Source organism: Carassius gibelio, chromosome A8 (assembly GCF_023724105.1).
Source record: "Carassius gibelio isolate Cgi1373 ecotype wild population from Czech Republic chromosome A8, carGib1.2-hapl.c, whole genome shotgun sequence".
Lineage (NCBI taxonomy): Eukaryota > Metazoa > Chordata > Actinopteri > Cypriniformes > Cyprinidae > Carassius > Carassius gibelio.
In genome coordinates this window covers 12,252,311-12,268,472 of record NC_068378.1, presented here as the reverse complement: position 1 = coordinate 12,268,472, position 16,162 = coordinate 12,252,311, and the positions used below count along the sequence as shown (strand labels likewise).

Below are 16,162 nucleotides of genomic sequence, written 5' to 3'. Positions count from 1 at the left end.
GCAGCATGGAAAATCCTTCCTTTACCCTTTACCTGTAACCTCACCTGTCACAAATGGAAAGAAAATTGCTAGGTTTTGTCACTGTGTACTTTTAATCGGTCAGAGGAGCTTCTAGGGATGTTGTTGGGCAGTAATGGTGTTGACTGAACATGCTGTGTTGTTTGCACACACCCTTTTATGCACAGAGCCATGACCCTTGAGCTCTTTATTGATCATGCGAAGCTCCGTGGCTGTGCTTGACATGATGCTTCACCTCTGTTTTTGCTTTATCTGAAGGGGTGAAGTAAATGACACAAACCTGATTTACAACAACATTTTGCTGTTTATTTCAGTGCTTAAAGGGATAGTTCACCCAAAAATGTAGATTCAATCAATATTTACTCATATTCATGTCATTGGAAAACCATATGCTATTATATTTTCTACTTCTGAAGTGCCGCTCAAAACCATGCAACAACAGTTTTTATTTACTGTGTCTATTTCAAATCTTCTAAACTTTTACCATAGCTTTGTTTGATGAACTGATTGAAATTTAGTTGTTATATCAATCGGTATATTGCATGGGTTGTTCACACCGAATGTGATTTTACTTGCAATGGATAAAAAAAGTGACATTTAGAGACATTTAAAACAGTTTAACTGCTTTTAACTTGAGCACCTTGTGAAGGCTGTGTCATGTGTGGGACAAAGCAATAGACTTGGTTCATACATAAGCGCAATGTGCATTTAGATATCAAAACAATGAAAAAGTGATGCAGTGGAATGCGTTCAGTGTGAATGCCCCTTATTCTGAGTCGATATTCTCAGGTAAAAACCATTCTTACATCAGATACTCCAGGATTAGAAGGGATTTTTTGTCTCTGGTGCTCCTGGAGACTGATCTTTTATAAGATGAAAAGCTAAAAAGAGGGTCTATAGACTCCTTTGTTGAGTTTTAACAGCAGCTAAAATGTTTCAGTGTGACCAAAAAGCTTTGCTTTTTACGCTGTTCCAAACCCATACTGTGACAAAAAACACAAAAGTAGTTATCTAACATCATGTCCAAGCTGCTGTTTTACAATGAAAGTCAATGGTTACCGCAGCTGTCCCTGATCCCCTTCCGCTTTAATTGCATGGAAAAAGGCAACTTGGACATTCTTCTTAATATCTCCTTTTGTGTTCCTCTCTAGAAAGTCATGATGGTGAGTAAATGCCAACCAGGTTTTTTTGGGGGGGTGGTGAACTATCACTTTAATAATGATTGAAGGTTGCTCTCATTCCGTCTGTGTTCATCCTTCGCTGAGTTTGCTCTCACCTCCTGCTCTGTCTTCTCTCTTTCCCAGCATATGCGAGAGGCTGCAGAGAGGAGGCAGCAGCTAGAATTAGAGCATGAACAAGCCTTGGCCGTCCTCAATGCTAAGCAGCAGGAGATTGACCTTCTGCAGAAGGTGAGAGATCAGGGTTTCCAACCACACCAAATCCTTTGGAGCTCATGCACAGGCCAGAGTGTAGAAGACCTTACATCGTGCTTAAGCTTCTGGGATCTGTTTAAACAAGGCTTTTGCTAAGGCTGCTTCCATAGCATTATATGTATTCTAAATAACTACAAAATAAATAATATTTTACAACTTTTTGCATCATTTGACGAAACCGTATTGGGGCCAAAATTGTTGGCTGTGTGTGACAGTAAAAAAAAATATATATATATATATATTGTATAAATATTGAAATTACACTCTTTGTTTCTATTAAACTGTGAATTTTTTTTAAACTAATTTTATTATGAGTTTTCATGATTTAAGACAGAAAGTCTAACTTTAGAACAATAAAAATCTTTACATATAAGGTATATTGACATTTTTTTGGATGAAGGCATAGTAAAAAGTGTTCAAGATATAATAAAAAGAAAGAAGTTTTAATAAAAAGAAAAAAAAAGAAAAAAGTCAACCCCAATGACCAAAAAAAGGAAGAAACACCCAATAATAAAATCCAGCTGTCAAAGCGCTTCTAATGAAGAGAGACGTTTAATGAAAAAGTGTTTCAGCAGTTTTAGGTAACTCTGAAATATTCCTCTCATTTCTCATCTGAACGGAGAGAAAAGTGGCGCTGTCTCACCACTCAGAGTAAATTACTCTCTAATGAAACTGCAGAGCAGGTGATCAAATCTGACATTTTCTCCAAGAGGCATGAACATTGTCACCCTCTGAAACATTTGAGTCATTGTCTGTCTTTATTGAATGGGACACTGTGATTGCAGAGGAGAATAAACAGAAGAAATGACACACACACACTCTCATCAGAAGTCAACACATTAAGAACCCAGTTTTGTTCTGAAGGTGAATCTCCATACATAATTCTGAAATGTTCTCTCATGCTGTGATGCAACAGCCTGCAGAGGCTGACACTCCAACAGATGTTCCTCTATTCATGTGGAACTGAATGCTGTTTTCCACAGCTGCTGAGAGTTACAATGAATGACCCTACAATGCACTGCATCTGATCAAGTCCTTGTTGCCTAAAGCTTATTCAACCCAACTCAGGAATAGAATGTTTATACTCTAGGAACATGCAGGAATATATTTGGCTGTGACTTTTGTTACGTATGGCATGACTGAGTTGGTCATATATTATTTTTGTGTTGTTTATAGGCTCAGGTTGAGGCTAAGAAGGACCATGAAGGTGCCGTCCATCTGTTAGAGGTGAGTAATGATATCTGCTCATGAATTCCAGTGCATCTGTATGTGAGTGCGCATAGAAGCATGTATTTTAAATCGTATCTTGGCTGACTATGATAGTACACCACATTCCACATGTGTCATCGTATATTTTCTCCTATCAGCCAAAAATCTGGCTACCATATGAGTCACATCTTAGCTTACACCATTTGATGACATTTAGAGTTATTCAGATAAATAAAAAAAAATCTTGTGTAAATATCCTTGCTAACTAGCTTGATAATAATTGTTTTAAACAAATGTACATATTTATTGATTTATTTACCATATTCTACTATTCTTTTTCATTCATTTCAGCCATTAATGGGCGTTTGAGGGAAAATGGGGTTGGAACTGTATTCATGTTTGGTTTCTGTGACTTCTGAGACTGTAGAAATGCTTGTGTGTGCAACTGTGATTTGTCTGGTTCCTTACATCTCTTGTCACTATGTTACTGGTCTTTTTTTTTTGCATATACAGAATCACTTGGACAGCATGCAGGTATTTTGGAGTTACTTCTCCTCAGAGTTCTCCCTCTCCTCCCCGTGTGACTCACTGAGGGTAGTTCCTGTCACCTCGTTTAGCTGTCCTGTCAGTTACTGTACTGCTCATCCACGATTGATCTGTAAACATTTGATCAATATTTTTGATCTATGTCACCATAGATCAAATTATTGAAGCTTTTTAGTACAAACCATCAGTCTTCCTAGTCATTTTATACATTCCTGAGTCGCTTATGTGTTTTATAAATGTTTAAAGTACAAGGGTCACATTTTGCTTGTCTTCAAAGCCAAACAACTGCTTTTTATTTCTTTTCTTTTTTTCATTATTATTATTATTTTATTTTTTCATAACATCATGAACATTATAAAATCCATTTTAAATGTAATTGTTACTTTATATGTAAAAAATGTTATCAAATTAAAACTAAATGGATAATTATTTATATTGGTCTAAAAATTAAATCAAAACTCTATTTATCTATCTATATATCTATGAACATCAAAAACCATTTAGCTGTAATATAATTCTTATTAATTATATATATATATATATTTAATTATTATTTTTTAATTATTATTATTATTAAATTAAAACATAATTAATATTTGGGTGGATGATTTTGTGGATGAATTATATTAATAATTATATTTGTCTATAAATTAAATTAAAACTAAACTTATTTTAACAATAAATGCATACAAAATTATGTATATCAAATAAATAAAAATTATATAAAATATATTATCATATTTAAATATTAAAATTAATTATAAGTTACTATTATTTCAGTTATGCTATTTTGGGGGAGTGGTGGCATGTCTTTGTTGCCATCCAAATAAATATTAATCCAATGAAAATCATAGACATAAATTGCCTGTGAATTGCCTTTACCTTCAGTAAACCTAGAATAAAATTGTCTTCTTTATTTATTTTTTGGAAACTGTTCTGTTGTCCCCTCATTCCTTGTGGGAGGCAGGTCTTTTGATAGTACAGACTACAGAGGCTAAACACAGGAGATGGATGAAGATGAGGGCAGCCTCTGTATTTGAGGGCATGTTCATAAATTACAAATGAAAGTGCTGCAAAAAGCCAGTTTGCTCTTTTATCTAAGTGGTAAATGTTTCTCATTCACTGTCTGCTCCTTTCTGCTCCTCTTGTGTTGCAATGCATGGGTGCTGCCTTGTGCTGAATCCTGTTAGCGCCTCATGGATATGTGCGTTTGCAGATCAGATCAGCAACAACAAACATAACTGATGGATTGCAGAACGTGACATGTCTCCCCTGCCACCACCCTCCTTTAATTTCCTAACCCAAAAAGCCATATTTAGTGATTTATGCGAACTTGTAATTGTGTATAAACATGTTGCACAAGACAAACTGTAAGTATAACAGGTCAAGTTACAGTTGTATGTTGACTTGTTAAAATGCAAACACACATGATCCTCTAATGTGGTTAATAGTATTGATGTACAAATATACATGTGAGCTTCGTCAAATCATCAGGCATAAACAGCTTTTACTGTTACGTTGGCATGTGTGGTACCCTTCTCCATTTAATAGTTCTTCCCATCGCTAACATCATGATCGAAAAAGAGATTTGATGTACAATAACAGCTGAACATAGATTGACTCCTGTCTTTGTTTGATTCCGTTGGTGTCTGAAGCTGAGAAGTTTCCTTCGCACTAAGAACACAATGCGATTTTTGGTAGGAAAAACCTCCTTTTAGATGTAGGCCATTTATTTGTAGTATTGTAGGTTGCTTACCACATCACAGTTGGTAGAGTTTTTAGGCTCCATTCATTAGCTTTCATCGGTCAGTTAAATTGAAGTATAGATGTTTATAAAAGCTGTTTCCAGTTTTAAATGTCAATGATTTTATCACAGACAAGCCAAAATGGTCAGTATGTTTTCAATGCTAGCCTTTCTCTCTCTCTTTTTTCTTTCTTTCCTTCCCTCTTTTTCTTTTCAGGCTAAAGTGAGAGAACTGGAGGAAAAATGCCGGTCACAGAGTGAGCAGTTTAACCTGCTGTCAAAAGAGTTGGAGAAGTTCAGGTTGCAGGCTGGGAAGTTAGACATCCTGAGCAGCAGTCAGCTGACAGGGGGCGACTCGCCCGGCTCCCCCTCCAAACCCCTCACCCTCTCCCAGCTTCTCAACGGCCTCACTTCCCCCTCTGCGAAAGGTACAGTATGCATATTGAAGAAGGTCATGTGTTACACTTCCTTAAATCAAGGTCAAGGTAAACTTTATTGTCCCACAAGGGGAAATTCATATGGTCATTCGGTTATTACAGTACCGGTAATTATTGTTTGAGTTAAATTGCATTGTATTATGTGGTGTTGAAAATCCATATTTGACATTTTACCATTGTATTCATTCTAATTAATTTACAGCATTCATTCAAAAATGATTGAGTCATTTTTACAGTTTGACAGAAATATTTTTGGGCTTAATTGTAAACAATATAACAATATATTTGTATACAGTATATAAATTTATATAATCAGTTAAGCTAAGAAGTGTTCTGTTTAAATGTTTGCTTTATTTGTTTAAAGGGGGGGTGAAATGCTATTTCATGCATACTGAGTTTTTTACACTGTTAAAGAGTTGGATTCCCATGCTAAACATGGACAAAGTTTCAAAAATTAAGTTGTACGTTTGAAGGAGTATTTCTGTTCCAAAAATACTCCTTCCGGTTTGTCACAAGTTTCGGAAAGTTTTTTTCGAGTATGGCTCTGTGTGACGTTAGATGGAGCGGAATTTCCTTATATGGGTCCTAAGGCACTTCTGCAGGAAGAGCGCACGCTCCCGTATAGCAGAGCAATGAGAGCACAACAGACTTCACTGATCAAAGCAAGAGCGTCGCGAAATGTCACAAAAGGAGTGTGTTTTTGGTTGCCAGGGCAAGACAACCCTGCACAGATTACCAAAGAAAAAACAGCATTAAGGGACCAGTGGATGGAGTTTATTTTTACAGAGCATCAACGGAATTGTGCAAGTGTTTGTGTTTGTTCCCTGCATTTCTAAAATGCTTGTTTTACAAACAAAGCCCAGTTTGACGACGGATTTGCGTATCGTTTATTTCTTAAGGATGATGCAATCCCAACGAAAAAGGGTCACGATCGTGTGTTGGAACCACAGGCGGTGAGTAAAACTGCTTCAAATATCTCTGCCTCCTGTTAGTGCGTCCGCCTCCCATCAGAGACCCGGGTTCGAGCCCCGCTCGGAGCGAGTCCTTGCTGCTGCTGCTCTCGTTCAGTTTCAGCCCTCACAGCTGTCACAGCTTCCAGACGCTCTCAACGCTAAAGCCTACTCGCGCTCGTGATTCTTTAGCTCCGCCCACACGTCACGCCTCCAGGCGCTCGTGTTTTTCCGGGAAAAATCGGTTCAGACTATCTTTCTCTTATGAATATAATGAAACTAAATACTTTTTGGAGTTATGAAGGATGCAGTACTACTCTATAGGTACTCAAGATTAACATGATATTGAGTGAAAACGAGCATTTCACCCCCCCCTTTAAAATAAATGCTATTTTGTTTATATGTTTTTCATTTTGTTAAGACAAAACTTGAGTAATCTCTGCTGAAAGTTCAGCTTTGCCATCACAGGAATGAATACAAATATATTAAATATATTAAAACAGAAAACTTTTATTTTAAATCATAATAATATTTCACAATATTACTGTTCTGTATTTTTAATCAAATAAATGCATTCCTGCTGAGACTTCTTTCATAAACAAGAATCCCAAGACAGTAGTGTATATTTTCTGTCCAAACCCCTTTGTAAGGTATTAATTGATTATAGTTCACTTCATATTTGCTCACCTTTAGTTTATCATTCTTCAACCTTCACTCTACCCATAAGGATATATGAAAAAATGTCTAATGCAAAAAAAAATCTGAAGACTGATAAGATCAACAGCAGTGATGATGAGTTGAGATGGAGAGAGGAGTACGAGACTGTACAGATTAATGAAGTAACCGTCACCTTTGCGTGTGTGTGAAGGTAACGAGGATTCAATGAGTAAGATCTCAGAGCTCATTCGGCCTCTACAGATGACTGAGGGGGAGAAGGCAGAGCTCCTGTCTGTCAAACCCACCTTCCTTTCACGCAGCACACCCTCCAGCCCACGGCGAACCTTCCTCTCAGAGGTGCGGCCCGTCATCTCCACTGCTGTGAGTATCACAAACTAATCAGTGAGTGTTCATTCATTTTACCTTTTAACGTTAACCATTTTCAGTTTGAGTTTAGTCTTGAGCTTTATTTATGAACTGAAAATTACATATTACTCTCAGAAACCTAGTTGGGTAAACTTCTGGATGAATGGAAACTACAACAAATATATTTTTATGTTCCCATTTGCTCCAAAAGCAAAAGGAAAAAGCAATTATAGTGTTTCTTTGACTCTCCAAAAGGGAGAAGAAGAAAAAACATAGTGAGATTGATTACAGTGGTCAGATTAGAGAAATATATCAAATTTGCCATCCCTTCCTCACCTGTTGAGTTAAAAACACCCACACAGCAGTGTTCTGATGCAATGGTCATATAATACAAGGTATAGTGTTATAAATGTACATTGCATTAAAAACTTTTTTAAATGAAAATATTAAAAACTTTGCGATGTTAACAATAAATAATAAATATATCATCAATGTCTGTGAAAAGAGTCCATGATGACTCTGAACTATGATTATGAACTACAAGATGAGACTGAACTATCAAACTAAAAAGTTGTAAATAGTCAATGAATAGAATAGAATGGAAAATTCTAACCAATACATTTATAGATTCTATGAGAGCAAAGTAGTTTCTACTAGTGTGTCGTGTACCACAGTGATTTGGCCATTATGAGAATAATTACAGTATACATTGACAGGCTGTGTGTGTGTGTGTGTGTGTGTGTGTGAACAGTCCAATCTGTCTGCTCAGACTGTGCTCTGCTGGTGTTATTGGCTTTATCGCCCCCATTATCAGATTGCACACTGGACTTTGCTTTCAATTATTACAGACTCTATTTTTGCCAAATAATTATCAAAAATCAGAACTTGAAAAACCTGAATTCAATTTTACAACCCACTGATTTGTTGTTCATACTGCATACAAATCTGATTTGGTTTTAAAATCCGATCTTTAGGTCTAAGTTTGCATGGTGTCATTTTGCAGTTTGATTAAATATGATCCACTTCAGGAATTGTCACCAATATCTACATCACAAAAGACACATCCTAAATTTTGAAATCTGAAATCTGATGTGACTAGATTGGAAAATCAAATAAACGTTTTTTTTTTCAAACCACATATGAATCTGGTTTGTATCAGGTTTGTAAACACTGGATTTCATGTTTTTTGTTGCTGTTCAGACTACATAAAAAAAAAACAGATTTGAGTCAGCTATGCCAAAAATTTCATCTGAACAGAGCATTTTACTCCCTGTACTGTCAAGGCTTAGCATGCTGCTTAAGAACAACAATACTGTAAGCTAGTAAAGCTGACCATTAACACGTCTATCCACTTTTCCTCTTTCCTTTAGATGGACAAAGAGCTCAGCTCATCTCCAAGGTCTAAGTCCAGATTCACAGGCAAAGTGCGACTGTGTGTTGCCCGCTACAAGTAAGTGGATCCACTACAACTGTTGTTACAAGTTATAGTGCGTTACAATACAATGTTTGCTGTAATAAATAGGTTATACTAGGTCATTAGCTATAATGATTTGTTATATCATGCAAAAGCTGTAATGATTAGATGCAGAATAGCATTAGTCGCTGTATTAAGGTCTGCCTTTAAGAAATACTCTGGGTTAAGTACAAGTCAAGTGTATCAGCAACATCTGCGCACACTGTCAATTACCACAGACAAGCATTTTAACTCATCTACCAAGCACAGCAGATAAACTTTTAAAATATACTTTCACACTGTTTTGATAGTATAATCATAGCACGTATGATAACACTTATGAGAATGGTTTTTTTAGCATTATTTTTCTAATAATATTTTGACATTTCCATTTTTTTATAGACTTCTCCTTTAGGTTTTTTATTTAATCCAGAATATATATTTTAATGTAGGGTTAAATAATAATAATAAGTAAGTTCATGAATTGAATTCAGCATTTACTTCATGCAGTTATAACCCTTATGATGGCCCCAATGAGCATCCTGAGGCAGAGCTCCCCCTGGTGGCTGGGAAGTACCTGTATGTTTATGGGACAATGGATGAGGACGGCTTCTATGAGGGTATGTCACGTTACAGTAGTGCAACTTCAGAGTAGTTATACATTACCAGTTAAAAGTTTGGTTGTCAGTCAAAGATTTTTTTTAAGTTGTCTCTTATGCTCAACAAGGCTTCATTTATTAATTTTTTTAAGTAAAAACTGTAATATTGTGAAATATTATTATAATCTAAAATAAGAGTTTTCTATTCGAATATATTTTAAAATGTATTTTATTCCTTTGATGGCAAAGCAGAAATTTCAGCAGCCGTTGCTCATGCTCCTATTCATCACTTGGTACCCTTTTCTGTTCTCCAGGTGAGCTGTTGGATGGACAGCAGGGTCTGGTTCCCTCCAACTTTGTGGACTTTGTCCAGGATGAGGAGCCCCCGTCAGTTTCTCTTTTGGACCGCATCAAGGAACCGTCCTACCTCAACCACAGCCCCGCCTCCATGCCCAGCAGTGCCGTCAGTACACTCAGCACGCTTCTCTCAGAGAAGCTGGACACCTTGGGCTCATGTACCGGGACGGGGACCAGCAGTAGCAGTGGGGTGAGCAGCTTGGGCATGAGCATGGGTCTTGGTGTGGACTTTCTGGGACCCTGCAGCAATGGCACAGGAACGCTGGACGTGAACATTGACGAGATCGGAGAAGACATTGTGCCTTACCCCCGCCGCATTACCTTGATCAAGCAGCTGGCCAAGAGCGTTATCATAAGCTGGGACGCTCCAGTGGTGCTGCCCGGGTGGACGGCCATCAGCGGCTACAACGTGCTGGTGGATCAGGAGGTACGCATGAGCGTGCCCTTTGGGGGCCGCACCAAGTCTTTGATCGAGAAGCTGAACCTGGCCTCTTGTGCGCACCGCATCTCCATCCAGAGCATGACGGAGCGGGGGCTCTCAGATCCGCTGCGCTGCACACTGCTGGTGGGGAAAGATGTGGTGGTGGCACCCTATTACCTTCGTGTGGAGAACATCACGCAAGTATCGGCTGAGCTCACCTGGATGCCAAGCAACAGCAACTACAGCCACATGATTTTCCTGAATGACGTGGAGTATGATGTTGTGAAGCCTGGAGGGTACAAATACCACTTCTATAACTTGAAGCCCATGACAGTGTATAAGATACGGGTTGTGGCCCGGCCCCATCAGATGCCCTGGCAGCTTCCCCTTGAGCAGAGGGAGAAGAAGGAGGTCTCAGTGGAGTTCTGCACTCAGCCAGCCGGTGGGTCAGCTAACACTGAACGCACACTCAACTTTACATCTTCATTTCTTATTGCGTAGTGATTCAAGACTACGCAATAAGAAATTGTGTTCTGGTCCTGTATGTATGTATGTATGTATATGTGTGTGTGTGTGTGTGTGTGTGTGTGTGTGTGTGTGTGTGTGTGTGTGTGTGTGTGTGTGTATATATATATATATATATATATATATATATATATATATATATATATATATATATATATATATATATATATATATATATATATATATATATATATATATATATATATATATATAGGACCAGATTAATGCTACTGAAAAATCAGCGTTGCCACCACAGAAATAAATTACATTTTAATATATATTAAAATATTGACCTGTTATTTTAATTTCTAATAATATTTCATATTATTTCTGTTTTTACTGTATTTTGGGTTAAATAAATGGTGAGCCTTTGTGAGACCAACCCAAAACATTTTGTCGTAAATTATCACTCTAAATTTGGCAATAAAAAAAAAATAAATTCTGCTTCTGAATGATTGTTAGCACAATGTAGTGTGGTTGAATGGTATGTTTAAGTGGTTAGGGTAGTTGCCCTGTAATTAGTCCATAGATTAGTTTCTTGCAGATTTAAATATTTTTTACAAATAAATAGTAAAAAAAAGCGATGCCACATTTTAAGGGCATGATATCTCAAAAATTAGAATTGCTGTCACCTCAAAATTAGAAAAATGTTGTACTCAACTAAATTGTTAATCTCACATTTTGATCATGACAGGGACTAAAACTGACAAAGTCTAAGGTTTATGCTTTAAAGATTAAAAACATGTATCATTATTCTTGGCCTTGTTGATTTATTATAGATGTAATTAAGCCCCCAACACCATTTACGTCTAGAAATGTTTCACTTTTTTCAACTTTTAAGGGCCAATTATGAAAATATCTGTACCCTCTGAAAAATCAGGAAAATCTGAACTTGAAGAGAACAACTTTGTCTTTGTATCTACCAGCTCCTATGAGACCAGCAATCCTAATCCTTGTCCAATTATAATTCTCATCCAAATATTTTGAAGATGGTGCTTCCTCAGTGAAAAAGTCCTTGCTACTGTAGATGATATAAGTTGTCAGTTGTTTGTGGGAGTTGCTCATGTGCCAGGTAACTGTTAACATAAGGCATGTAACCTTGATGTTGATGTTTATCAATTCACCCTGCTAAAGAAGGAGCCCGGAAGTTTAGTGCTCCATAAAGAACTTCCTACCCTAGAGAGACAAGTAGGCAAGCACAAGCAGCCTTCGTTTAAAGAACCCTATGGCACTTTTGCGTTTTGGCATAACACCTATTACGCAGACATCTACCTGAGATGTTGATCAACCTGGTTGCGTTTTGCTTTTTTTTCATCTCTCAACGCTGTTCCCAGTGGACCTTGAAGATGCCTTGCTTTGGAGTACAGACGAATGAGAGCGAAGGAAATGAATGAATGCGTGATGAATGGAAATGGGACAAGCATTTGCCGCAGTAGGGAAATGGAGCGACTGAGGATGAAAAGAGGAAGAATCAGAGAGGATGTGAGAAAGGGGAGGGCGCAGGGGGATGCCCGCTATTCTGCTTCTGAGGGAGTCCTCGCTCGCTCGTTTTTTACTGTCTCCCCTTTATTTGACGCTGGCACACACACTCTTAGATATATACACTCTCATTGCAATGCCAAGAAGCAAAGCAGACATGCGTATGAGGATGCTTTCAGCGCCAGCTCGTTCTTCCCTCCCATCCTGAGTGCGACAGCCATTGTCCAGGGAGGAAATGAAAGGCCATCAGCATTAGTATGGCTGTCTCCTGCCTCTCTGATGTATTTTTTGTCATTGTTGGTCTTTTTTGTTTTTGTTCTATTGATACTTTTAATTGAAATAGAATGTTAATTAAGGGAAGGCCACTCATGATGGAACGGTCCTGCTCACAGATTATTGAATTTCCAGCACAGTGAAGAGCATGCCTCAGGACATATTGGCATCTTGAGATAAATGAACCCTCAGCATAGTCTCGCTCACATTGTGTTCTCCGACTACAGACTGTGTGATATGCACAAGGTATCGTAAAGCCATCAGTGGGCTTCCCTACAGACTAACGGTGCAGGCATTTATTTCATGATGTCCATCTGAATCAGATAAAGACAGGCTTTGAGCTGTTTTCAGTTACAGAGCATTGATCCAGTTCCTCTGGATCAACTTCACAAATCACATGATCCACTTTGAGATCCACTGTCTTTCCAGCGGCACTCAGTCATGCCCCTGACGTCTCTGGACCGATCAGCGCCCCGAGCAGCCCGTGGGCTCTGATCAGTGAGGGGTGGCCATTGATTAAGCACTCCCCCTGATGATCTGTCATGTGGTGTGGAGAGAAGTGATCAGTGTGGATTAGTGTGATCCATCGAAGATTTGAAACCTGTGACAGGACTGCCTGCTCTCTGACATCGGGATGGCTTCTCTTAATTGATTGTTTGAGTGGGTGTTTGTCACTGGGAAAACATTTACAGTTTATGAAGCTGTTTAATTAGTGTTTTAGTATACAACAAATGTGATGGCATCTCTCAGTTAAACATAGTTAAAAAGTTATATATATTCTGCTATAAAACACCTCAAGTCATTATTCAGTTCAAATCAGTTCATTGTTGAGTTGAATTCATCTGTAAAGCAGCTGTGATGTCATCATCCAGCTCAGTTCAGTTCTCATCCAATAGTGGCCATGCAGGCAAGTCAGTAATATTGCCAAATATTAAGGGTCCAAAACTAAGCAAGCCAAAAGTCAACTGTGGGAAACAACCCAAGTTTCATTGGTGAAAAAATCCTGGGGAGAAACCAGGCTAATTTGGGGAGCCAATTCTCCTCTGGCCAGATTAACCAACAGGGTGTGGTTTAATTCCAGGCTGCATCATGAGATAGACTGTGGACTGACATTTTTTTAATATTCGTTTGGTGGGGGGTGTTGAAGCTGGCCATAGGGTCTGTGCAAAGGACATGTCTGGTTCTTGTAGACTTCGCTAAGACCTGTCCCACACTGCATGCAAAAACAAGATACAAAAGCAAATTATTCTTATGAGCCAGTTTTTCATAGCAAATAAAAAAAAAATACAAAAATATATGTTTTGAAGAGTTTCTGATTTGAACCTGTCTGAAACACTGCTCTGTGCTATTTGTAGCATTAGCAAAGAGAACATTTCTATCTGTACATGTAAACAAAATGGAGATTATAACTGAAATATCTGCTAATTAATTGCAATTTAATTGAAGTTAGATTCAAATTGGGAAAAAAAAAAATGGAAAGTTTGTGAATCAAAATTGAATCAAATGAGGGAATCTGTATTGATAACCAGCCCTGACAAGCATCATCTGGTAACTGGTTACAACACATTTAAATGTTTTGAATTAAAACCAAGCAATAAATGGAGTGAATGATGCCTGCGTTTTAGGTTCAGAGATGGTGCGGTCTGTTGCTGGCAGCCACATAAAACTCTCAGTATGATTAAGATGAATCAGCCCACATAAATTCAGAGTGCTGACATAAGCAAATACACTGTCGTCGGTCTATGCCCAGCTGGCGTCCCTTACGGCTGAAAAATGCACGCACTCTCACCCACATCCACATTTACATGATCATTACACATGCATCAAATTTTCATGCACAAGCATGCACGTGTTTCTGAAAGCAGAAGTATGTCACATCCCACCCACAAACACAATAGCAGACCTACACAGATTTGCTTGAATCATGAAGCAGTGTAGCAACTCACAAAGCAACTCTTTTTCTTTTTTTCACAGGCCCTCCTTTACCTCCTCAGGATGTGCAAGTTCAGATGGGACAGACACCTGGAGTCTTGCAGATCTGTTGGAAGCCTCCTTCTCTCACTCCTACGGGCACTTCCAATGGAGCCAGTGTAATCGGATACATGGTCTGCACTAAAGGTCAAAAGGTAAAGCGATGTAGCTGATTCTTACTATTGTCATGCCATTTGTGCATAATAGCTACTGATCTGCAATAAGCAGTGGGCCCTGCTAAAGAAGCCAATGAAATGTCTAAGATCAGCTTGGAGGCTGAAGATGTGCTAGTTCACATTTTTGAATTGCAGGTTTCATTCTGCTCACTGGCTCCATCAGGTGATCGTTTGTGTCATAGCATGGCCAGTGTTTCCCCTGTGTTATATAAGGCAGGGGTTTATGTAAGTCATTTTGGACAATCTGATTAAAACACTTTTTGAAATAATATTAACCTCTTTTAGACAAAAAAGTACAATTATTTATGTATTATATATACAAATGTATTTTTTTTCTGAGTTGTTTTCCATGTACCAGTAGGTTTGAAATATGCTGCTCTTAACAATAAGTGTGTCCAGGACCAGTGAGGGGAAGTTAAAGGGATAGTTCACCCAAATATTAAAATTATATCATTAATGACTCACCCTCGTGTCGTTTCATGTGTTTCATAAAAATAACAGGTCAAGTACAAATCTGAAAAACTCTCTGCCCGTCTCAGCAGAAAACACTCATTGCTTATCCTTGCAAAGGAACATTTGTTTATCCCATATTTCTTTTGTTTGTTTGTTTTCAGATAGCAGAGATAATGTACCCCACAGCAGATTTCGTTACGGTGGAACTGAACCGTATCCAGTGTCTGGAAGCGCGGGAGGTCATTGTGAGGACAATATCAGCACAAGGAGAGTCGCAGGACTCTCCCGTGGCCGCCATTCCGCACAGCCTCCTGGTGCCTCACTCCCACGGACACCCCCCACCCCCCCATCCGCCTCCCTATCCTCAAGCCTACCCCTCTACCCATCCACAGCCGCATGTTCAGCCCCACTCCATCCCGCCACCCCACCCTCATCCACCACCCTCACACCCCAATGTTCACCCCTCACCCTCCCACTACCCCATGTCTAAACCCAAACTCTTACCAAGTGCCAGAGACCCCCATGCCAAAGAGCCAGAGATGGGCAGGCGAATGGGTCAGCCCTGGGAGCCGCATCCCCGGGCCCCGTCACCCCTTCCGCCCCCTTCACACCGGGGACACACACTGGAGCCCCCTCACATAGAGGGCCGGCGCTCACCCTCCCCTCAGAGGATCTTACCTCAACCTCAGGGAGTGCCCATTCCCAACACAGTGGCTCGTGCTATAGCCCGCCAGGCGGCGCAGAGGAGCGCCCCAAACAGCAGGGTAAGTCCACTGGTTTGAGTTAAATAAGGAAGTTGATGAACAAGATGTCAGTATGGAGGATTTGAAGCAGCATGGCAGAGTATAATGTACATGATCTGTTTCAGGTGGAGAGGAGGAACATCTTCAGTGAGAGGGGTAACGCTCCGCATTCATTAAATTCAGATGAGGAGGAGGATGGGTACGATTCCCCTCATGCCAGACGAAGAGGTGCTTCTGTGGATGAGTTTCTCAGAGGTTCTGAGCTGGGGAGACAGGTGAGTCTACGAAATAGTGATCTATTTGTACTGAGCTTTTTTGGAGGGAGTTTTGAGTCAGCTGACAACTTCACCAA

The 16,162-nt window shown here is 39.1% G+C and overlaps 1 protein-coding gene across 18 annotated transcripts in view; it reads left to right on the top strand.

The window, feature by feature from the left end:
• LOC128018479 (RIMS-binding protein 2-like) overlaps positions 1-16,162 on the top strand; it is a 103,517-nt gene that overhangs the window by 61,343 nt on the left and 26,012 nt on the right. For 12 of the 18 annotated variants that reach the window (XR_008184890.1, XR_008184891.1, XR_008184889.1 and 9 more), the window contains 11 exons: positions 1,323-1,427; positions 2,628-2,678; positions 3,174-3,254; positions 5,168-5,378; positions 7,206-7,375; positions 8,731-8,810; positions 9,324-9,433; positions 9,727-10,632; positions 14,442-14,593; positions 15,229-15,831; positions 15,936-16,085. Coding sequence is in view for 14 of the 18 variants with exons in the window: in XM_052603999.1 (XP_052459959.1) it covers positions 1,326-1,427; positions 2,628-2,678; positions 3,174-3,254; positions 5,168-5,378; positions 7,206-7,375; positions 8,731-8,810; positions 9,324-9,433; positions 9,727-10,632; positions 14,442-14,593; positions 15,229-15,831; positions 15,936-16,085 (2,616 nt within the window). In the remaining 4 variants the exon portion in view is untranslated. Of the gene's footprint in view, positions 1-1,322; positions 1,428-2,627; positions 2,679-3,173; positions 3,255-4,861; positions 4,904-5,167; positions 5,379-7,205; positions 7,397-8,730; positions 8,811-9,323; positions 9,434-9,726; positions 10,633-14,441; positions 14,594-15,228; positions 15,832-15,935; positions 16,086-16,162 lie in introns of those variants that run through there. The other 6 variants (XM_052604001.1, XM_052604005.1, XM_052604006.1 and 3 more) reach the window with 3 other exon arrangements.